The sequence below is a fragment of the Vigna angularis genome, chromosome 2, assembly GCF_016808095.1.
Source record: "Vigna angularis cultivar LongXiaoDou No.4 chromosome 2, ASM1680809v1, whole genome shotgun sequence".
NCBI classification, from domain to species: Eukaryota; Viridiplantae; Streptophyta; class Magnoliopsida; order Fabales; family Fabaceae; genus Vigna; species Vigna angularis.
Genome location: NC_068971.1, coordinates 2,470,922 through 2,484,171, shown reverse-complemented (window position 1 = coordinate 2,484,171; position 13,250 = coordinate 2,470,922). Strand labels below are relative to the sequence as shown.

Genomic DNA, 13,250 nt, shown 5'->3' with positions numbered 1-13,250 from the left:
GATTTATAGAAGGAACAATTGTTCTCCTTTTATTGACACCCACAACATAATAAGTTCACCCCTTCCATTTCTTACCCGAAAAACCAGGGCAAAATTTTCTTATAACTTCTCACTTTTTAGGCTATTTCTTCCTGCACCTCCATATTTCTTTGTGTCTGGTATGTGTAAAATTGCAATGAAGATTTCCACTAATGGAGATGCAAGTTATTGCAACCTTCCGACAATGGAAGTGTGGCTTCTGAAAATAGAGATGCACAAGTTATACATGGAGATGTATAACCTTATGAAGGTATGTCAACTAGATCTATTTAAGAGGTGTACAACTAGGTCAAATAAAGAGGGTAAGGTAACTTTGATATTTACATTTTAAATGATTTTTAAATTAAGAGTATTTGGGTAATCTATTTTGTGCTATGGGAGTGCATTTAGAAAATATGAAGTTGCATGGAGAAATAACCTAATTTGTATTCTCACCCTTTATTATAATATTGTGAGATCCGTATATATATTAAACATCTCTCAAATGAGGAAAAAATAATATTTATTATAATATAAATAGAACTCGTGTTTTTTATAAACTAAGTACATTTATTATATTTGTTAATATGATCTTTTTATCTTGAATTTATCTTATTTATTACTATTTTCTACGTACATATGAGATACTAAGTAACATTATAATTAAGTAGATTTATATTACTAATTAAATTATTATAAATCAACTATTAAACAATAAATTATTGTATGAAACATGTGTAACATCCCAAAATACAGTGTAAAAACTATATAATAGAATAATCACATCGATTAATATTACAAATCAGTCTTACAAAATAAAGAACGTACGCTTGTGGCCGAACGACCTTATAGAGAAACAAGAAAACTAAAACCGAACAACATAAGCAAACCCGACCGAACGGTTTACAAAAAGGCTATACCGAATGGTCCTACAAAATAAGAGAGAAAAGATGATCGAACAATAATCTTAAGACTAAACCAATAATACTGACCAAACGGTTCTACTGTTCGGTCTTAATTTCTATCTCAACTAAATTTTCTTCTTTCAACGCTTCTTCCAACAGCTTGTCTCCTTCTACTCACATCCACATGGATGATCATTGCAACGGAAAGACAACCGAACATACAAAACAGACAAGACAGGAAACATAGGGTAAGCTTATGTAATTCAATTCATGTATAAAAATATATTTCACACAATCAACCAAACAAGATAATTCATCAGTCGTTCATGCAAAGCCTAATACTAGACTGACTGTCCGGACTGTATGAATTCTGTGTAGCTACGACGTTCGTGCACCCGGGTGATGTAGTAACTGGGATACCCTCAACAGCTGCCACCGAGGTTAGTCCTATCTGTCCAAATTAACCATAAGGACTAGGACCTCCTGCCATTCCCACACATGACTTACCCTTTTCTACGTGAGAAACGAGTAATCACGGAATATCAGGATGAACCGCCAGCTTAGCATGCCCACATTCATACTTTACCATTTTCCAATATACATTCATGAGCTATTCCTCCCCGGAACGCTCGTCGATTATCCAAAACATTTCATCCATATCATATTCAATTCATCTTTCATTATTAATAATCTCAATTGAACCCTTCGTACAAAGATCCCTAAGGATACCAAATACCAAACGTTAAACATCAACCTTGAACCAGACCGAATGCTTGGAGTGAGACCAAAGGTCTCAAGTTCCAAATGGATCAAAACCGAGAGATGGAATCATTGGTTTTAAGAAAGGGAGTGATTAACATAATAGTTCTCAAGAACGATTAGGAATCAAACATTTATTTACTGGGTGAGCCAATTGAATGAACTGACTCCCGAGTTAGACCGAACGCTAATAGGCCTAGGCCGAATACCAAGACTCTAGGCTGAAACCAATTTAAGACAGACACCGTGAAAACCTCAAATAAGGGTAAATAATTGAATAAGGTGAATAAATCGAACATCAATAAATATACTTAGCTTTTGAATGAGTTAAACATCAAGAACAATCAAAATGTCAGTCGAAGACCGAGCACCGAAAAAGGCGAAACCTATTGAGTTTGAACGAACGTTCTTATATATATATATATATATATATATATATATATATATATATATATATATATATATATATATATATATATATATATATATATTACAAAACGAAGACGCTCGTCCTCAACTAGGATTCTTCCCAAATGAAAGAATCCAATTCCAACCAAGTTCACTAGAAAAACCGAACGGTCAAGGACCGTTCAGTGACGAACATACACTTTCATAGGGAAATTTCATACTAGAATTCTTTATATCAATTCATCTCTCAACATCTATTTTCATAAACTCAAACATCCATATCATAGTAAATAATCATACTTCATATAGTCAAAATATATAAACAATCATACTTCATATACATTCAGCCACTCAACAAACATGCATTAATTAGCAACGAACGTAAAAATGAACATACAATTAAATTATATAAGCTTCTCTTACCTATAAGCGTGACCGAACGTTCAACAATGCAGAAATATATCTCCACTACTGAAATCTTAGAGTTCGACGATCACCCCTTACAAACTAAACCAAACAGGAAAAACAGAAATACTCAAAACAAAGTGACCTATTCATGCAACCAAGAATCTGGGTTCGCATGTGTAAGAAGAACGAACGTTCTAAAGAGAAAGTGACTTACCAGTTTCAGAACCAAAAATTGATTGGTTCAACTGGAAGCTCTTGATGCCGGGAGTGCTCCAGCGGTGCCTGAGTGGTGATAGGAGAAGGGAAAGTGAGTGTTTTGTAGAGAGAAGGAAAAGCTTTTAGAGAGAAGGAGGAGAAAAATGAAGTTTCAGAGTTTGGAAGAGAGGTTGCATGCAGAGAGTGGCGTGAGTTTTGAAAAACTAAGCTTTGCTACCACCGTCAAGGACGAACGGCCACTTCGCTACCCACACCTGTCTCCCACTTTCTGATTACCAGATTTCCTTCGTTTGACACCTGGCGTCCGCTCATAGTAGTTTTGAGTGTGTTTTTAATGAGATCTGACATCATAAAATATATATTTACACTTTTATGTTAATCTTAATTATAAATTATAATTTTTTTATCATCACATGTGAATAAATCACAACAAAAAATATAATAAAATAATTTTAATTAGATGAATTTGTCATATAATTCAAAATCAGGTTAGTTTGGCGTAACTTCAGATTATTACAATTTTTTTCAAAATTTTAATTAAAATTGTGTCATTAACAATATATTTTATATTGTAATATAAATTAAAATCATGTTAGATTTATACAACTCCAATATAATAAAATTACAATACTTTTATAATTTTAAAGAGATAATTACATCATTTTTGTGTGCTTTTGCCCACTAAATTGCATATAAGTATACTAGTGATGAGTATGACATAAGTTTGTCTAAATTAGCTTTCAACCAAAAGAAAAAAAAGAACATCTTGCTTATAGGTTTTCTGGTTTGGTCGGTGAAAAAGGTGACTTGGCACTTTTGTTTATGCACAGGATTAAGTGTGTGAAAAAAAATAAAAATTAAAAATCGAAGCTATTAGTTTCGGGTAAGGGTATGGTTGCGTGGTTATGGCGCAACTGTCTCTATAATCAACAATTCAGTTATCCAAACCGACCCGATACTCTTCTTCAAATTCCCACTTCTCAACTGGTATGGTTTCATTCCCTTTTTCAATTATGGCGAAAATTTTAATAGTTCCTTCAAACCTACCATCTTCCATTCATTTCTCTTATCCCTTTTAATTTGTAAATTGTATCCCTCCGGTGGTTTTGATGGATTATATTCAATTTCTTGGCTTTATGATCTTTTGAATTTTAATACTTGGTTTCTGTACCGGGTTCCAGAGGAACAAGTGCTGGAGTGTTAATTAGAACAATGGACACTCAAAGTGCTAAAGACACAGTTGATATTGATCTTGGAGGGGTTTCTTCCAGTGGAGAAGCAGCTGGGGATCTGGGTGATGACATGGTAACAATGCTCGATGGGCTGGAACTGAATCGGGCGTGTTTTTCTGAGAAAGTCGCAAACTTAAACAATTTTGTGATGCACTTGGAAGCTCTCGGGGTTGAATTGGAGGGCTTTGTTTTGGACAGAGAAGACAATGATGTGGATGTGGGTTGTGTTGGGAAGTTTCTTGAGTTTGGCCTGTTATGTGGGGTGTTGGGTTCTGAGGTTGTGGAATTGGATAGGTTCTTGGACGCCCTTCATGCTGAGATTGCTGATGCTGGAGATAGGGCAGCCTCTTGCAAGCCCTGGCAAGACAATTTGCTTGATTCTGAACAATGTTTGAAGCAGGCCGAGGAGCAGTTTTCAGAGATTAAGAAACTATCTGCTAGTTTTGAGAGAACTTTGTCTTCTTATAAGTGGGGAGGAAATGGTATGCGAAGAATCTCATTGATTGATTCATTTATGTAGGTTTTATTTTTTGGTGGCACATTGATTGCCTGGCGTCATTTATTTCATGATTTTGTCGTTTTCTTTAAGTTGTTAGAAAAGGATATTTCTAAGAAATCTTTTATGTCTGTCCCATCATATTCTGGCGGGGGAGGGGGGTCCACTTCCATTTTCACATGAAATTGTTTGTGTAGTGGATGGGAACTCCTCCTGTATTAATGGATTTCCTCTTTCATTAGAAGAAAAATTTGCGAAGAAAATCTTGGAGTTACTGGCTTAAAATGGCTGACTCATGATGAATCTTGATCAATAAGAACTGTGATCAATAAGAATATCTTTGAATAAATAATTCTCCATTTCTGATAAATGTTCTTTTACCCCATTTTTTAATGACAACAGACAATATTGAAGATGTTGAAATCACCCTAGAGGATGATGAATCTTTAAATGTAAGCTCGGTAATAACCATGCACACAACTGAGCAACAGAGACTTGTTCTGAGGATGCTAGAGAAATCTTTAGCAAACGAAATGGATCTTGAGAAGAATTTCTTTGACTCAAGGAAAATTGAAGAAAATCTAAAACAAAGGATGGCTTCTTTAGAACAAAAGCTAAGTCTCGTGGAGGAAGAAGCAACTGATGTTTGGGAAAAATGGCTTGAGGCAGATAATACACGTGAGATACTGATAGGAATTTCGAAAGAGCTGTTGGGTAGACTCCAGATTTCTCAGTTCAATTTGAATGGCTTAAGTCAGCGTGAATCTGTGCTCAGAGCTAAGCTTGAAACTCCTCTAGAACAATTGACAGAGAGGGATGTTCCGTCAGACAAGATTGAGCAATTGGATGGTAAACTAGTTCTTGCCAATTCTGAGGTTGCCACTTTAAGGGACAAGGTGTGTTCACTTGAGAAGCAGCTAAAAGAATCTGAAAGCCAGCTAATCAATGTGAAGGCATCTGCTGATGCATATCAGAAACAGTATACTGTTTTGTGTTCTGAAGTGAGAGAGACGGAAGGTATTATCCTTGAATTGAAAGAAAATATATCTAATGCAGAAAGTCAGGCTAATACCGCGGAAGCAAATTGTAAGTTATTGTCTGAGACTAATAGTGAACTCAACAGGCAGATAGCTCTTTTGAAAGATAGTGGTGGCAAATCTGATTTACTGCTGCAGCATGCTGTAGCATCTGCCGAAGCTAGTCTAGAGAAACAAAATATGTTGAATTCTACAATTAAAGATATGGAGCAAGTGATAAAGGATCTTAAGTCAAAGGTCTCTAAAGCGGAGAGCCGGGCTGACAATGCAGAGGAGAAATTCATCATATTATCTGAATCCAATACTGATTTAAACGAGGAACTAAGATTCTTGAGGAGCAGATTGCACTGCTTGGAAGGATCACTACACCAAGTGGAAGAAACAAAAGTGGCATCTGCAAAGGATATTGGAAAGCAGACGAAGGTTTTCAAAAGTTTGGTCATGCAGCTGGCTGTTGAGAGAGAGCGTCTAAATAAGCAGGTAAAGATCAGGTTTTTGAAAGGCTACAAAATAATAAAACCATCCGGATCTTAGATGGAAGATATTGTTTATAGGCTTCTTGGTCTGTAGACTGATTGATATTTAGTTTAAGTGTTTTTTGCCATTAATCAACAGAAACAGTTAGTATTTCAACTGGATTCAATTGATTTACATTGTATAATAACTGGGTTTGCATTATGTGATGCTTTCGTTTTTGGGGCAGTTTGTGAATAACAATTGAACAACTGAGCAAGCATGACCGTTTCTCCCTTCCTTTAGTTTTCCACTTAAACCTTATTCATGAATAGACCTGTTACCATTTTTTTTTAATTTATACATAGAGAAACGTAATTGAAAAGTACTTTATTTGACTATTGGGATGTATTTTCTTTCAAAATCATTTAAGTCACCTTGATTGAAGGGGTAGATAAAAAGAAAAAAAACAAGGTAGAAGGACTTCAAAACAAATCTGATTGAAAATGTTGAATCATGCGTTGAAATGTGAGGTATTCGAAATGGAAATTCTTTTGGTATTGAGAACTCAATGTTAGCAAAATGTATACTGGATTTCTTTTGACCTTTACTACGCCCGTTTATGGTTAGTTGAAATCATTGTACTTTGTCTGCAGCTGTCTTCCTTAGCAAGTGAGAACAAAATATTGGTTGTGAAGCTAAAGCAGACAAATAAGTACCCTCAAGAAGTTAGTGTGGCTTTGACAACCGATCAACAGGTTGGTATTTCTGACTTTATTAACTTGTGTTTTTACCTTTTGCATATGGTTGATGTTCAAGAATCTCCTGAGCAAGTCAACTTATAAAATTAGCTTATATCAACAAAGCATTTCCTAAAAGGATTTTCTGGATAACAGTTGGCTACTTGAAAAAACTACAATAGGACAAATTTACCTGCTTTCTCAGGGCAACAAATGTCAAAAAAACTATTTTCAAAAGCATAATTTTGATAGGAAAAAAAACGATTTTTGCTGAAGTAGTGATTATTTTTATAACTTGAAGTCGCCAGTAGGTGGATTTGGTGGTTTTTGAGTCATACTATCACTTCTACATTTAGCAATATTAATCTGGTGTGTGTTGGACTGTTTTTATTTTTTTATTTTTGGGTGATGATAGTTTGACACCCACCAAACAAAAAGCACCAACTTGACAAAAAATTAAATTAATTTTAATCATATTTATTTTATTTTTCAATTTAAAATTCTAATATATATATATAATATTATTATATTATTAAAGTGAGTTGGGTGTCAAAGTATTATTTTTGTTTATTTTTTGGTATGTAGGAGCTAGCAGTTTATAACCCTTCTTTGGTTGTTGTTGGCGGGGTGATTGGCAATTTTTTTTTTCATCCAATGTAAAAGGGATGTGAAATTTTTAAAACACGCTACAGTGATTTATCTCGCTATTGCTAAGAAATATACACTGATAATGGGTGTGTGTGTGAACTTGTTGCTCTATTTGTGGATGGGGTTGGAAGATCACGGGAGCATTTCTGCCTGTGACTGTACTTGTTAGAAAGTACTAATAGGCTTGCATCCAGGCTCCTATATATATTAAACACATCCTTTTAATGTTGACTTACATTTGATTTTAAGATGTGCCAGTAGGAGGATGGATATGTCAAATTGTAGTTGGTACCATTACTAGTGACTTTTTTTATAGGGAATCTTCTTTTTCTAAGATAAAAGATGTTATTTCTTTCTATTGTTTAGACTTCTATTACTCTGCAATACAGTTCGGATAGAAAATAAATATAATAGACATTATGATATTATCTTCTTTTCTTTTATCGGCACCTAGTTTGCACCTGGTTCTTGGTTGCATTCTGATCCAAAGAGAAAGACTTGACACTGAAATGTTATTAGACCTGCTGATTAGTTCACTTCTACTTTCCATTTTTTCTACTTACCGTATTTAATTTATTTTGTAAGGAACTATATTATCTTATCTTATTTGATATCATGTTATATACATTAAAAAAGTAAATTTAGCATTTTATCATTGTTGTCAAGCCACTTTCTGAAGTTTACAACAAGTTCACAGATATGAGGACTTGGATGAAAGAGGATATAAACATTTAAAATAAATTAAAGCATATAGAAGAATAATGTCAACAGGTCAAAGTTGTAATCGTTGCTCCTATTTTCCTTATTCAGGAGGACAGGACATGGAAAAACTCATCCACAAATGATGATAATGAAGAAAAAATTGCAGATTCTATGCCAGATGATGATTCTGTGAGGAGAATAGATGCAGGAGTTCTTAATTTTAAGCACTTATTCATGCTATCAGTACTTGTCTTACTGTTTTCCGCCGTGACTTATCTGAATGTTGATGTCAATTTTTGAATGAATAGTCACATTTTTTCCCCTTGCTTTTGGGATATAGGAGGGGAATAATGAGGTGTGGAGTTATGGAACCCTAACCTTAAATATCTCGCAAAGGTCAGTATAGGTTACAGCTTACAAGGCCATTGACACTGTAGGTTTTAGTGCAAGTTGTTGTGTAGGAATCGAGTTTTGTACTAAGGGAGAAAATGATTGTGGTAGATATGATCTGGTCTCTTATAACTAGTTTTGAGATTATACTTGGTAATAAGCATATGATGGACCATTTTTCTTAAACAACTTCTGGTGCGATCTTATCATTTTCGGCTAGTGGGATATGTTAAGAGTTGTTAATTAAGTTGAGTCTAGCAGAAGAAGATATTAGTATCTATAATGTGACTCATCAGTATTTGAATTATTGTTAGAAAAGGTAATCACTTTATTGTCTCAACGCGTAAAAAATGTTAAAAGTAAAATAAGTGGTTCTAATTTGTGGTCTGGCGACGATAAATTGTGATTTGCTATCACCAACTCTGGTGCTTCATCTGGATAGGTACTTATAGTTAAAAGAACGATCTTTTAATTTGTTTTTTGTTTATGCGCTTATGATCCACGCTCTAGTTTTGGACTTGCTGCATGTCAATAATTCTCGACGTAAATGGCAAAAGTTTTACCCACCCGAGCGAAGTTTCACTTTGATTATACAAATTTATATAGCCAGAGTATCAATACAAAAAGTTTCCTCCACTTAAGAGAGTACCGTGTTACATCTTCCCACTAGTCTCGTACTCATTCGATGGTTGCATGAATCTGTTCATAATGATCCAATGGTATGAGAATGTATATCTGGTTTATTAATCAAGTGAAGAACATCTGAGGACTCTAACTACATGTTATTTCTTTAGATATAGAGTACCACAAGCTCAGAACTATGAATGAATGACGAATATATGTTTGAGGTGGTCAGATTGCCGGATAAACCCACCAAACTCTTGATGCTCTTTAAGAGGCCCCCGTAAGCCACTGTAAGCATCATTTGAAATGTTTCCTACATCATTATCTCATACTACAAATGGTAGCTTTGGGCCCCTCATAAGGATCCTGTTCTTCCACCTCCTCATCAAGTAAGAAATCAATATCTGGAACATAACCAGCCCACTTCATCTCGTCCACAAGCAAATGAATTTGCTCATATATCACTTGAGATCTTGGATGTGCTTTGTCTCCAACAAGAAATGTGTGTACCTCATCTCTTATTTCAATCCAGCTACAGCCCGGCTCCTTCTTTAACTTGCAGTTCTTCATTACACTTCTTATTTTTGCAACTTCACTCCACATGCCCGCGTTAGCATATACATTAGATAAAAGAACATATGCTGAAGAATCTTGAGGGTTTAACTACAATAAATAATTTGCTGCTTTTTCTGCAACTTCTATATTCCCTTGCATCTTGCAATTACTGAGCAAAGTTCTCCATATTACATCATCAGCCTCAAAAGGCATGCTTTCAATAAGTTTTAAAGCTTCATTTACTTGGCCTGACCTCCCTAATAGATCTACCATACACGAATAGTGCTCCATATGGGGATCTAAACCATAGTGACTTAGCATTTCCTGAAAGTAGTGTAACCCTCTGTCCACATAACCCATATGTGCACAAGTTCTGAGGACTGAAATAAAAACTGTATGATTTGGTTTCACATTCAAAAGCTGCATCTCCTCGAATAATTTAATGGCTTCTTCTCCAAGACCATGGTATGCATATGCACAGATCATGGCACTCCAAGTGACAAAATCCCGCTTTGGTGCTTTCTCAAACATTAGCCTGGAATCCCGCATATTTCCACACTTTGAATACATATCTACAAGTGTGCTGGCAATATACACATCTGAATGCAACTGTAACTTTAAAATTTGAGCATGAATCTGTTTTCCAAGTTCTACGGTGGCCATATTAGCACAGATATCAAGAACTGTAGCATATGTAAAGTTGTCGGGTATTACACCCTTTTCCAGCATCTGAGAAACATATATCTGAGCATTTTCACTTTGCTTTTGTGATGAGAATCCTGAGATGATCGAATTCCAGGAAACAGTTGTCTGCTCTTCCAGTCTGTCGTGGATCTTTTCTGCCTCCGTTAGCATTCCACACTTGCTATACATATCAACAAGAGCACTGCCAACAAAACAATCTAACCCCATACCAGACTTAATAATTCTTCCATGGATCTCCATACCATTGTTTAAAGCTTGCTGACCAGCACATGCTTTTACAACACTACCGTAAGTAAAATCATCAGGTTCCATTGCTGATCACTGCATTGAAACAAAGAGGGAAAGTGTTTTCCCTATTTCTTTATTTTGCTCATGAGCTGCAATGATTGCATTCCAAGACACAACATCCCTTCTCTCCATCTCGTCAAATATTAAACAAGCTTCCATCAGAGCTCCACACTTGCCATACATGTCTAAAATTGTATTCGCAACACAAATATTAAACTCTAAACCACATTTGACCGCTAATCCATGTAGCTGGATTCCCTCCAAATGGCCTTTGATCACTGAACAAGCAGTCAAAGCACCAGACAAACTAATGTCGTCAAAGCCAAGGTAAGTCCTCTGTAAAAACTGAAAAATCTCTAAAGCCTTAAAACCTTGTTCTTTCCGAGCATATCCAACAATAATGGCATTATAAGATTGCCGATTAGGCAACATGTTAAATACCTTCCAGGCATCAGACATTCTGCCACATTTTGCGTACATGTCCAATGTGGCAGTTTCAACTATACAGTCATATCCAAAATCAGTCTTTAGAGCGTGACCATGCATCTGTGTACCCAATTTCAATGCAGATAATCCCGCACATGATCTGAATACACTGGCATAGGTTGATTGACTCACCCCCATACCTACTTTCAGCAAATCCTTAAACAGTTTTAGTCCCTTAATAAACCGCTCGTTCTGAACATGGCCCGCAATTACAGCATTCCAGCACACCAAATTTCTCACTGGCATTTCACGGAAAACCTTAAAAGCATCATCCAGTTTCTTAAATTTTGAGTACATATCTACTAGAGCACTACCTGTCACCACATCTTTCACAAAACCCATATGAATTGCAAGGCAGTGCACCTGAAGCCCTAAACCATAGTCTTCAATACCTAAACAAGCTTTTAAAACAACAGCAAATGAAGTATAGTCATGTGTGATTTTCAGTGATCTCATCTGGACAAATATTTCAATTGACTTTCGATTAGCACTATTATGTAAATAACAAGAGAGCAAAGAATTCCACGAAACCACATCTCTTTCAGGCATTGTGTCAAACAAAGACTGTGCAAACCCCATGTTCCTTACTCCAGCATATCCAAATATCATAGTATTCCAAGAGATTACGTCCCTTTCAAGCATTCTGTCAAACACATTGAATGCATATCCCATGTTGGAACCTTTACAATAGAATTGAATTAAGCAGTTGGCAACATAGATGTTGGACACAAAACCAGTTACAATCATCTGGGCATGGGCTTGCTTGCCAGGATTTAGAGCTTTAAGATTGGAACATTTCTGGAAAATATGGGAAAATGTTAATTTCTTGATGGGGTTCATTTGGGTTGAGGAAAGAGTACAAAATGCATATGGTGGCAGGGTTTAGATGAGTGAGTTTGATGGAGAAGCTTTGAGCATTGCAAGGCCACAAAACACAGTATGCTGTAACATCTACTCACTAGTGTAATAGTACAATCCATCAGTTCGCGGGATTTTCACACTTCAAAACAAACCAATGATTTGTTACAATATATATATATATATATATAATTTGTTACAAATATCATACCATAATAAATATAATTATATGTCACATTTTTTTATATGCCTTAGATTTTTTTTTGTCAAAATTAGTTGAAAAGAAATTTGGTTAGTAATTAAAGTTCGTGATGAAAAATGTTAAATTAGCCTTATTAAATTATAGATGTCTAGAAAAATATTAGTTAAAATAGTTTATTATTGAAGATGACTCAACCAAACATGTGTCTATGATATTTTAAATAAATTTTAATATAAAATATATTTTGAGGATATTTTAATTAATTTTAACCTTCTGTCATAATTTATTTATAGACAAATTATTTTACTTAATATATATTACGTTCAACTGTCATCGATCTCTTACATTGTGTATTAATTATTAATTTTATATATTAAATCATTTGCATTCAATTTGAAAATAAAGTAAGAACAACGAATTTTTACCTCGACATAAAATATTTATAATAAAGTTAAAATACACAGAGTAACACAAAAAAGTATTTCAAATAATAAAAGTAAACACATATGTAATCTATCTGTATTAATGTATTCAACTATAATATTTAAATAGTAAATATTGTATGATGCTTTTATCAATTGTATTATTGAATTGCTATGATTAAATTTGACACAAGTAGATAGAGGAAGATTATTACTTATTCTGCCAGTATTTTGGCTTAGTATATAAATGCTATATAGTTTTTTTCTTGGAAAGATATAGTTTAAATATTTATGTATATGTATACATAATAAATTATATATCCTTTATTTTTTGGACTAGTTTAGTTAGTTGTTTAGAAGGTTTTTAAATTTTACAAAAACTTCTAGTTTATTTACTAGAAAAACTTTTTTTTTTCTCTAAAAAGAAAAAGTCAAGCCTGGGAGAAAATAAAAGAAATAAAAGAATGTTACTAGTTTAATATAGTAGACTTGTAGAGATTTTTCTAAAATAATTAGTGGGTCCAAGAAAAAAATTGATTGATTAGGCAATTCCTCTATTATTGTTTGTTTTTAATTCAAAAAGTCAATTTTTACACTATTTCTCTTTTTATTTATTTTCAATCAAACAACTTTTATTTTAAATTTATTTTTCTTCTTTTCTCACTTACCTACTTTCTTTCCCTTTCTATTTTCTTTTT

At 34.3% G+C, this 13,250-nt stretch overlaps 1 protein-coding gene and 1 pseudogene across 1 annotated transcript; one reads left to right on the top strand and one right to left on the bottom strand.

The window, feature by feature from the left end:
• Positions 1 to 3,562: 3,562 nt before the first annotated feature.
• On the top strand, positions 3,563 to 8,547 carry LOC108326972 (WPP domain-interacting tail-anchored protein 1). Its single transcript, XM_017560612.2, has 5 exons — positions 3,563 to 3,701; positions 3,896 to 4,428; positions 4,845 to 5,959; positions 6,589 to 6,690; positions 8,131 to 8,547. Exons 2-5 carry the CDS (start codon positions 3,927 to 3,929, stop codon positions 8,320 to 8,322), a joined length of 1,911 nt encoding a protein of 636 aa, XP_017416101.1. The 5' UTR covers positions 3,563 to 3,701; positions 3,896 to 3,926; the 3' UTR covers positions 8,323 to 8,547.
• A 296-nt stretch (positions 8,548 to 8,843) lies between these two features.
• On the bottom strand, positions 8,844 to 11,940 carry LOC108327133 (pentatricopeptide repeat-containing protein At3g02330, mitochondrial-like; annotated as a pseudogene).
• Between the last annotated feature and the right edge of the window lie 1,310 nt (positions 11,941 to 13,250).